Here is an 11,125-nt window from a genome sequence, read left to right as displayed (position 1 = left end):
TACTGAATAAATGGGAGGAAAGAGACAGCTCTTCCTTACAATAGAATGCCAATTAATAAATATATTAATAAGAAATATATTAATAAGGAAACAGAAAGTCATCATTAGGCAAATAGAACATTAATACTTGCTGTAAGCAAGAACCATTGATGGGCCCTGCTGGCATGGCCGAATGTCGACCTATGAACCAGGTCACAGTTCGATTCTGGTCAGGGCACATGCTTGGGTTGCGGGCTCAATCCCCAGTGTAGGGCGTGCAGGAGGCAGCTGATCAATGATTCTCTCTCATGATTGACGTTTCTATCTCTTTCTCCCTCTCCCTTCCTCTCTGAAATCAATAAAAATATAGTTAAACAATAAGAAACATCAATGGATGCTAAAATCAGGAGGGAAAATTCTAAGGGTAAATAAGGCATTTGCACGGCTTCAAAGTATCCCCTCACAAGACCCTTCCTAATTTCAAAAGAGAATTTGTAATTTTACAGTGGAGAAACTTGATGCATACCACCTCAGCCATGTGATCAAAGTTAACTTTATCCCCTGCTGGAAGGCACTGAGAAGGGTACACTCTTCCTGGGGTCCTTGTCTTGCCAAAAATGTAGACCCTCAATCTAATCATGTGAAAACAGTAGATTAAGCAAATTGAGGGACATTCCTCAAAATAACTGACCTGGACATTTCAAAAGTGTCAAGGTCATGAAAGTCAAAGAAAGACAGAGGAACTATCATAGGTCGAAAGAGATGAAGGAAACATGACAACAAAATGCAAGGCAGGACCCTGAACATGCCTTAGATCCTGAACCAGAAAAAGAACATCAGTAGCAGAATTGGAAAAATTAGAATGTCCACAGATTAGTTAGTAGAACTGTACCAATGTTAATTTCCTGATTTTAATAATTATACCATGGTTTTATAAGATCTTAATATTAGGAGAAGCTAGGTGAAGGCTATACATTAATTCTATTATTTTTGCAACTTTCTGTAATTCTAAAAATATTTTAAGGAAGAAAATAAAAGGACAGCAGTCACTGAGGTAGGGAGCAGCAGACATAGCTCCTTGAGGGGCTAGATAATGATTGTTAGAGCCCACATCCTGGCTTATGACTGTCTCCTACCCACCATATTGTTATGACATTCTTCCATCACACAAGGGACTTTGCTTCCTGCCCCCATTTTCTGCTTCCTGAAAGAGATGCGCTAACACCAAAGGAGGGTTCCAAACGGCCCTGTAGGGAGAGGGTGATCACCAATGGGGACTACTGCAGATGATGCCCAAGGACACAGTAGGCCTTGCTGTGCTCAGCTAAGCTGAGGCTGAAACAAAGGGGATGGTGTGCAGACCTTCTGCTTAGTGCCTAACATGCAGACTGCACGGGGGAGCTGTTTATTCCAGGCTAACTTAGCTGGGACAGCAGCGTAGATAGGGCTGAGGCAGACCCCATGATCTCTAGCTTTTCCCCTAGAGCTCCCTAGGGTCTATGCTGTCAGTCTCCTGAAGGAGGTCTCAGAGAGTTGAGCTTACTTGGATCATTTGGCATTAAAGTCCCAGAGCAGGCCAGCGCGGTGACCCAGTCAGCCTCCTCCTAGACGTGCTCTACATCGGCTAGTTCCAAGGCTGGAGCAACCTGGTCTGGCCTGACCCCAGAACACAGGGTGAGAAGGAACAGTAGCTATGATATGGCAGTGGAAGGGGGAAGGGTTCTATGGGTCCCTTTCCCTTGGAATTTTAGGGCATGGAAAAGAGGTAGTTACAGCCTCAACTGAAGAGCCTCTGTGCCTGAGCCTCTGTACTTTCTCCACGCTCTGTGGAGACATTCTGAGGGCCAGCAGAGGGTGGCAGGTCAGAGTCTGGCCCCTTCTCCTTTCAGCCAGATCTGTTGTTAGCTGCCATACTTCTGAGCTTCCAGAGAACACAATCAAGTTCCAGAGACTATGGGGCATGGAGATCATGCTGCAGGACAGAGATAAGGGACCTCCTCTCCTCTCTGCTTGAAGGAGGTGCAGGGGCAGCTCCTCCTGGAGACTGTTAGCAAGCTTTGGACCCACAACAACGGGGGCAGGGGAGGGGTCTTGCAGGGGCTGTGAGGAGGTAAGAGGCTGGGGGGAGAGGAGTAAGAGGTATGAGGGGAAGGTAGGTCAGTTGTCATGCCACAGCTGAGGGGCCTTTATTGGACGTTGAGGGCACTAGGCAGGTAGGTAGATGCTAGAGGGTGTGGCACACCTTCTCAGGGTGTAGTGGTGCCCGGATGTCCAGTTTGTGGGTCTTGCTGTCCTTATCGATGATCTCCAACCGCAGTGTGGGTGAACGCTTCTCAGCCTGGGGTGAGGGCAGATCAGGGCTCTTGAGTAGCTGCTTGTCTGAGTCCTCCACAGTGATGCGCAGAGTACAGCCCCCTGGCAGCAGGTCCTGTTCATAGGCGGCTGCCAACTGGTTCACCACACGGCGTTCTACCTGCAGGTCGCAGGTGAAGTGGTCATCACTGCTGAGGCCTGGGCAGGCCTGTGGCCTGAGCCTGAAGGTCAGGCTCTATTGCTTACTATTGTGCCTTTGCTTGGCATGAAGGCCAGCCTCTATCATTACTGCTAGGACAAGCACTTACGCTGAGCTTCAGTGTTCTCATCTGCAAAGGGCTAACAACACAGCTTGCAGGATTGTGCTAAAAACTCAATGTCAGTTTCTAAGATTCCTAATACAGTTCCCCATCCTTGTAGGGGTTACCCTCCAAAACAGGGTTTGACTTGATCATCCTGTGTTTTTTATTCCATAAGGGCACCTGTTCTGGGTAGGAACAATTCCAGGCTGGGAGCCCAGGGACTGGGTCTAGGGGTACCGGGGAGGGAAGTGTGGGGGCACCTGTGCTCACCTCATGCTTGATGGAGCGGGCGCCATAGTGCACATTGTAGCCATCAACCAACACGTCTGCCACCTCTCGGTCCCAGAGCAGTGTGATATTGTGCCTTTGCTTGGCCTGAGAAAGGTTGGACAGGAGTATGTCTGCATGTGGCCGAGGGCTTTCCATCTCTCATCTCTCATGCCTGAGGCCTGGGCCTGTGAGAGACTATGTACCCCAGGGCCACTGGCCACATACCACCTTTTGGGAGGTGGTGTTCCCAGTGGGAAGATATCCCATCCCAACCCATGGGCAGTCCCCACTCTTACTCTCTTGGCCCAGAAGTTCAGTTCCTTGTTGACTAGCTGGATGAGCTCCGAGTGGCAGAAGGGGAGGAAGTACACGATTTCGTTGATTCGTCCCAAAAACTCATCCCTCCGGAAGTGAGCCTGCAGAGCCAGATAAGGAGTGAGGTCAGTGACTGAGATGGGGGTAAAGGCAATTACTGGACCCCAGTGGAGAAGATATGGGGGCTTCCATAGCTTTAGGCTAAGGGGATCCCCCACCCAAGGCTCCAGTGGGAAGGACAAAGACCTCTTACTTTCAGGATGGGCCGAATCACATTCTCTTTGAAATTCTTTGATATGGTGATCTTGTCACTAATTTGGACATCCCCTGTAGAAACAGAATCATAAACTGACTACTCCCCACACCCAGGGGCTTTGGGAGATGTGCCAGCCCCTTGACCTCCATGAAAAGAGCCCCGGTCCTGTCCCTGATGAGCTGTGTAATCCTGGTCAATGTCTCAGGCTCTCTGGGCCTTGGCCTGGTCTTCTTACTTGAACAGTGGGAGGGCTGGTCTGGGTACTTTCTGAGGCCCTTCCAGCTCTTATGTACCACAAAGCCTGGGGTTCTTACGGTGGAAGTTGTGTGAGAAAGGGAGGGAAGAAGAGGAGAGTCAGGATCAAGATTTTAGTTTTGACTTAGAAGAAGGGGGCAGGAGGGTTCAATTCCAAATGGAAAGGTGACAGATATGGCCTTCTGTCTGGTACACTCCTCCTTTCCAGTACTCTCCGCCTACCTACCCAGGAAGGCTCCTCGGCTGAAAAAGTTTGTGTCCATCTCCATAGTTTCTGATCTGCTGTCCCCTCATTGCTCCAAAGCATCTCTGTTAAGTAAGGGTCCCTTCAGTTCCCCAACACTCTGGCCTCTTCCTGGTCCTTCACCTGGGGTGCTCCATCCATTCCTCTGTCTGGGACCCTCCTGTCACCTGAGACCTGGGGCTTTATAGAGGAAGTAAGGGCATTGTCTGTCTCCCTCCATATCTGGTATGGTGCTTGGAATCTGGTCACTGTCAGCTACCAGGATCCTCACCAAGGCCTAGGACCCCAATGCCATCCTTGCCCCCAAGAGATGTGCTGGTGATCTGGGCACTTGCCCAGTTGCCTAGACAGCCCAGGCTATGTGCCATACCAAGGTTCTCGGCGATACGGTTATGGCTCATCTCCAAAGCTTCCTGCCTCAGCTGCAGTGCGTGCTGTGCGATCTCGTCACTGGCCACGTTGGAGGTCATAATGAAGATGGCGTCCTTGCAGTCGATGGTTTTCCCTTTTCCATCTGTCAGCCGGCCCTGGGAATGAACAGTGACTGTACAGTTAGGGAGCTACAAGACTGAGCACCTCTTCCAGGAGGTCTCTCCAGAACCCATGTCTCCCCTACCCCTGGCAGAGTCAGCTCCTTGTTCCCTGGATTCTCTGAGCACTGTTCGTTCTCACCCTCGGTTGCAGTGCTCACTGCCCTGGGCTGCAACTGCTTCACGTACTGAGCACCTGGAGCGAGACTGCATTTGCTGTGTCAATAGTCAGGGTACCTAATTATCCCTGGCACCCAGAAGTCAGCTTGATTTCACATGCACCCATCCAACACACTGTTCTGGAAGCCCACTCTAGTCCAGGCTCCGTGTTGGGGCACTAGGGACCCACTGAGCCTTTGACATGCTCCCAGTTTAGAGGAGTGACACTTAGGAAACCAGTAATGACAAGTCAGTGCATTAAGTGTCATCACAGGGGAAGCCCAAGTTGCTGTAGTTCAGAGGAGGGTATTTCACTGGGCCACTGTGAAGATGAGATATGGTCATACTGAAGAATATTCCTTAGTTAACCAAGCTGTGCAAATTTATTTTTCAGTTTACCCACATCTGTCTTTATTAAAACTGTGCAAATGTTGTGAAATGTTATTACTGTAGCAAACACATATATATTTGTTGAATTAAAATGAATAGAAACAGAGAGGAATAGAAAATAATGTTCTTCCTTTAACCAACTTGGGAAGTTTCCTTGGAATCTTTCTTTCTAGAAGTGACATAAAAGAGAGCATCTGTACTGGAGACAGATACACCAAGGAAAGAGAAAAGGAGCAACATCAGAGGAAGAGACATAAGAATAAGGAAAGTATAGGTCATTTAGTTCAAGGGCAAGGAGCTCCACCCACTCAGCAAACCCTCACATCTATCACCGTAAGCAGCACTTTGCAGTAGAACAAAAGCAATGATCAGGATCTCACTGAGAGGCACTGATGGAGCAACAACAGTGGGCACTGATGGGCATTTCTGCCATAGGGACCTGCTTAATGTTTCCTGTGTACTATTGCACTCCACCCACCAGAAGCTCCAAAAAGGCAGAGGCTGGATCTTGTTCTCGCTGGGTCCTAGAACAGTGTTTGGTGCATAGTAAGTGTTCAGTGCCTGTGTGTGAAATGCCTAAATCCTCACAACCCCTCCAGAGGAACTAAGGCTCAGAGAGGTTAGGTAACTCATTCAAGGTCTCACATTAGTAAACTCTACAGCTGAGGCTCAAACTATGTGATGATAGAGACACGCCCTTCCTTCTGCACCAGTCTACTGAGGTCATACGAATATTAAAATTTTCTCAGAATTCTGCCAAATTTAGTTTGCATCCTTTGATCCTTGCTGGAGAGAAACAACTGGGACAAGTGTGGGAAGAAGGAGACCTGCCTGGGATTTCCTCTGGGTTACAGACAGAACAGCTCCTACCAGGCCAGATAACATGACTCTGGGGGCCAGATAGGTCTGTGGGCTCCTGCCTGTCCCAGCCGCAGCTGGAAACCAATCCTCAAGCGTTTCCTTTCCCTGTTGCCCTGACTCAAAGTCAGCCCCTGCTTCTAAAACCAAAGCAATGGTGCCCTAGCTGGTTTGGCTTAATGGATAGAGTGTCAACATGTGAACTGAAAGGTCCCAGGTTTGATGCCTGGGTTTCAGGCTCAATCTCCAGTAGGGGGCATGCAGGAGGCAGCCGATCAATGATTTTCTCTCATCACTGATGTTTCTATATCTCTTTCTCTCTCCTTTCCTCTCTGAAATCACTAAAAAATAGAAAATAATAAAATAGAAATATTAAAAAACAAAAACAAAGAACCCCAAAGCAATAGTCCTCATAGGCAATATGGGAAGGAATATGCATTGCCTGAGCACCTATTGCATGCTGGCCATGGTATTGGGTGCTTTTCAGCCTCACTTTACACTAGCCCTTGGAACAGTCCTCTCAGAAAGTGTTACTTCCAAGGGGGTCTATTCAAAAGGGGCCTCGTGATCTAAGTCCCTGCTCACTCTCCTGTCCCTGCCTTTGGATGGGACAAGGGGAAGGCAAGGGCACAAATGGATATTCTTGAGCTTTTGCCATTAGTTTTCTTGCTTATAGGTTACAATACGAGAGAATCCACTCCTTAGTGGGGACCAGGTCTGCATGAGTGTGTGACATGCCCAGGTGCATGCATACGAACTGTATGTTCACAGTCATTCCTGAGGACTGAGTGCACACACTGCTGCCTGGCCAGAGCAATAACCAGCGACGATTTCATTCTGAGAGATCAAAGCTGTGCTCATAACTGGGCCTGAAGATGGGTCCCAGGTGGATCAGGGGAGCAGGTGCAGTGTATGACTGACCCAAGGGTGACTTCATGTCTCTGTCCTCAGAGTCCCTGGCAATAACGATGTGTCCCAAAGAGGGAGCTGTCACTGTCCCACTTCCAGCAATGACTGGAACGCTCACACCCTGGGTGGGGTATGAATGCTCACCCCAGGGCTCCATGGGCGGTTTTCCCACTGCTTGTCTCTTTGAAGGAAGGAGCACAGGGTGGGCTTTTTGAGGGCCAGTCTCTTCCTGGGACTGTGGCTCTGTGCCATAGGGGTCACGTGGGATGTGACCAGCATTAGTTCTGCTTGGTGCTTTGAAGAGAACAATAAATTCTGCTTTTCTAGGCCCAGGCTTGGGAGAACTGGCAGGGTAGGAATGGGGGGGTTTCCCACATGCCCCCAGACTGGATTAGGTGCCCTTACAACTCACAGCACTTGCTTCTCGTAGTGCAGGACTCACCATAGTTCCCTGAACTGCCTTTTGTTGCCCGTCTCCCCCATTCATTCATGAACACCGAGGCAGGGACTGTGTTTGATCTGTGTCCCTTCTGCCCCATAATGAACCAGTCTCTTGCTTTGCTCTATCAATTCCCCCTTTGACTCTTCCTGGTAGGTGCAGGCTCTGTTTTAGCCCTTTCCTCTTCTCTGCACACTGTATTCTCCCTAGTTGAAAAATCTTATCCCTTCCCTTAGTTTCCATTACCCTGTCTGTGCTGGACCATTCCTGAATCTCTATGTCTATTACATACCTCTCCTATGCTCCGTGGACCACTGGTGGACTATGAGGTCCGAAAGGTTGGTGACCGCTGGTTCAAGGAAACCTTTGGAGCAATGGTCGCCAACTGGTGGTCTGTGAGGTCCAAAAGGTTGGCAACCACTGCTCCAAACCTCTCCAACTGATGAATGACCACTTAGACATCTCTATCTGGCTGTTCCTCAGGCATTGCCTTTTAACAGTTCTAAACTCAGCTCCCCACCTTCCTCTCCAATTATCAGCTCATTTTCCTGCATTTCCTGCCTCAGCTGATAGCAGCAGCAGCAGCAGTCCAGTCATCCAGGCCAGAAATCCAGCTACTGATCTCCTTAGCTCCTCCTTCTCTCTTCCCATCCAATCACTGAGCCCTGCACAGTGACCTCCTGGTAATTCTCCCCATCCCAGGGTCCTGCTTTAGACAGGCCTCCCAGTTCTGAACTCTTCAATAGTCTCCTCGCTGCCCCCTTCTTCCTTCCTTCCTCTCACAGCTATCAGTAAGAACTTTATAAAGTGAAAACCTGACTGTTTCTCTCTTGCTTAAAGTTTTTAAAGGCTCCCTATGATCCACCAAATAAAACTATGTTCCTTTGCCTGGCATTTTAACTGGCCCTAGTCTATCTAACCCACCTCATCTCCACTATTCTGTTCTCACTTTCCTCTGCAGTCAAGCAGTATGAACTGCCGGTCCCTGGGTATAGCAGGCTGCCTCGTGATCCCTATGCTTCTGCACATCTGATGTCTGCTGCTGGCCCGTCTCACCTATGTTCATCTGGCAAACACTTACTCATCCTTAGAAGGTTTGCTTAATCACGTTAGTCACAAAGCATTTCCCGTGATGTTGTGGGCTCTGGCAATGGTTGGAGTAGGACAAGGTCCCTGTCCTCAAGGGGCACAATGCATATATCTGGCTAAGCAAACTCGGATGGCAGCTTTGGTCAATGGAACCAAGGGCATAAATATCAGAAACTGCAGTGGGCTAGTAGAGGCTGCAGAAAGGAATTATCAACTCCCAAAAGGCCGTTGTGGAGTGACAGCAGGGGAGGGGTGGACAGGTCTTCCATGTGGGGCCAAGTGTATTTCAGTCTGCAGTTGTCTTCTGTCCTTCTGGGCCAAGGAGGCCATCAGAGATACCTCTCCAGGATGTCAGAGGCCAAACCGGCTGCTGGATTCTCCCTTCCTGTGAATGCTTCACTGCTGATCTACCGCTTTCTTTTGGTCCCAGCGGCATGGAAGTTATTATTTAGGCTGCAGGAACTGAACTGCTTGGGTTCGAACCAGGATTCCCTCTTTCCAGCTGTGTGACCATGGGTGAATTACTTATCTCACTTTACTTCAGTTTCCCCATTTGTTACATGGAGGCAGTAATAATACCTATTTTCCTAAGGTTGTTGGGAGGATTAAAGGAATTGATACATGTAAATTTTTAGAACAGTGCCTGGCATACAAAGTACAAAAATATCAACTATTATCACATGTCCTTTCCACCTGTATACTAGGCAGGGAGCTCCTGGAGGGCAGGTTTGGTGCACAGCTAACTATCTGAATCCCATCGAGTCTGGAACAGAGCAGATGGTTTTAGGGCACAGGCATAACTGAATTTGTGACATTTGAAGGACTGGTCTTCATTCAACAGCAGAAGTCTGGGGATAGGGAGTAGCTGAGAAACTAGGAAGACCTCAACAAAACTTGGGCAGGGGCAAGGATGCTAGGTCAGGTGGGGAAGGTGGTGGGAAGCTGTGGGGACATTTGAATGTGGGTCTTCTTGGCTTGGTACCTGATCTACTATTTGGTCCAGGGCGAGTTCCTTCATGTACCTCATCTAGTGCACTTGTGACACGGGAAGCAAAACTTTCCTGTTTCCCTAGGGCTAAGTAGAAAAGGTGGGTAGAACTCCATGTGGCAACATGCTGACTAATAGAGCTTCTGTGAGGGAGAAGAGAAGGCTCATCCTGGTCTGTAGTCCCTGGAACAGGTGGAGGTCATCGCTTTCAGATAAGCTCTCCCTCAAGGTAAGGAGCGGTACAGAGGGGAGAACTGGGGCTCTAGGGTCAGATGTATTTGCAGCTCAATCCTGGCTCCTCCACACAGTAGCTCTGTGGTCTTGGGCAAGTCATTTATAACTGTTGAACCTTGATTTCTTCATCTGTTAAAACTGAGATTGTTTCTACCTTGCATGGCTATTGTGATGATTAGTGATACCATCTGTAAAGTCTTTAGCACCGCCTGGTATATAGAATGTGCTGAATAAAAGGGCTTCTTCTTCTCATTTAGAATTTACTTCACGTGTATGTGTGCATGTGTGCGTGTGCATGTGTGCGTGTGTGTGTGTAGTGGGAGGGGGATGCTGTCTCATTTGTGATGAGCCTGGAGCTCCTCGGAAGAGGTCCATGAGCCAGAAAGGTTCTTGAGCTAACTCTGGATTCAGCCTTCCTGTATGTCACATGAGGACCCTGATGCCTGAAGATGAAACAGCTGGAACTACAAGTTCAGGTCTTTCTCTCCTGGCACCTCTGCCCCATTCTGTTTCTCTGGAAGGTAGCCTGGGCCTTGGTCCAGAGAGGGAGTGAAACCACATCTGCTAAGTGCCCAAATGTACACATGGGGGAGCAGCAAGATGAGGAATGATCTGACAGGCCTCTGGGCCCTTGGTTCCTACTGCTCACAGACCCTCATACCTAAGGGTGTCCCTGCCTCCATTCCGGCCCATTTCACCTCATCAAACAGCTGTAGCATGATGGTAAGCACATCTGGATGAGCCTTGTCCACCTCGTCAAAGAGCACCACGGCATTGGGGCATTGTTTCAGCTTCTTGGTCAGCTGGCCACCCTCCTCGTGGCCGATGTAGCCTGGTGGGGACCCAATAAACTTGGCCACCTAGGGGAAGGAAGGAAGGAAACATGTTACAAAGGCCTTTCCATGCTTTGAGTTTCCAATTTGGGGCAAGCACAAGAAGATGGCTTTACATACAAGGTTAAGACTGCCTATCTCAACAAGGAGTGTCAGGCTGAATCCTGGGTTGGCAGGAATCCTGCTATGATGGGAGAGGAAATAGATCTTTTCTATGCTCGTTCTTCAGAGCAAATCTTTTTTTTTTTAATATATTTTATTGATTTTTTACAGAGAGGAAGGGAGAGAGACAGAGAGCTAGAAACATCGATGAGAGAGAGACATCGATCAGCTGCCTCCTGCACATCTCCCACTGGGGATGTGCCCGCAACCCAGGTACATGCCCTTGACCAGAATCGAACCGGGGACCTTTCAGTCCGCAGGCCGACGCTCTATCCACTGAGCCAAACCGGCTTCGGCCAGAGCAAATCTTATGTAAACAGGCCAGTGACCCTGCTGTACACATATGTCCCCAAAGGACAATTCCCAAGGCTGCTGGAATTATCTCAGGCTCAAATGAGAAGCCCCATCAAAAGTCTGAGGCCTGCAAACCACCCTTCACCGAGGACTCTTACTCACCTCATGCCGCTCCTGGAACTCAGACATGTCCAGCCTGATGAAGCCCTGTGTGGAAACAAGCATGAGTCCAATCGGCAGGAAGGCAAATATCCACAAGCTTTCAGACCACACCACTCGGGATCTCCCATCCCATTCTTACATGTT

The 11,125-nt window shown here is 49.0% G+C and overlaps 1 protein-coding gene across 1 annotated transcript in view; it reads right to left on the bottom strand.

Moving 5' to 3' along the window:
- Positions 1–2,136: 2,136 nt before the first annotated feature.
- The window catches only part of CLPB (ClpB homolog, mitochondrial AAA ATPase chaperonin), a 156,229-nt gene continuing 147,240 nt past the window's right edge, over positions 2,137–11,125 (bottom strand). The window contains exons 10-16 of the mRNA XM_006761033.2: positions 10,982–11,026; positions 10,229–10,390; positions 4,305–4,461; positions 3,433–3,506; positions 3,161–3,280; positions 2,865–2,969; positions 2,137–2,452 (exon numbers count right to left, since the gene is read on the bottom strand). Coding sequence (XP_006761096.1) covers positions 2,204–2,452; positions 2,865–2,969; positions 3,161–3,280; positions 3,433–3,506; positions 4,305–4,461; positions 10,229–10,390; positions 10,982–11,026 — 912 coding nt within the window. The 3' untranslated portion in view covers positions 2,137–2,203. The remainder of the gene's footprint in view (positions 2,453–2,864; positions 2,970–3,160; positions 3,281–3,432; positions 3,507–4,304; positions 4,462–10,228; positions 10,391–10,981; positions 11,027–11,125) is intronic.

Source organism: Myotis davidii, unplaced genomic scaffold (genome assembly GCF_000327345.1).
Source record: "Myotis davidii unplaced genomic scaffold, ASM32734v1 scaffold1377, whole genome shotgun sequence".
Lineage (NCBI taxonomy): Eukaryota > Metazoa > Chordata > Mammalia > Chiroptera > Vespertilionidae > Myotis > Myotis davidii.
This window is presented reverse-complemented; position numbering and strand designations above follow the sequence as displayed.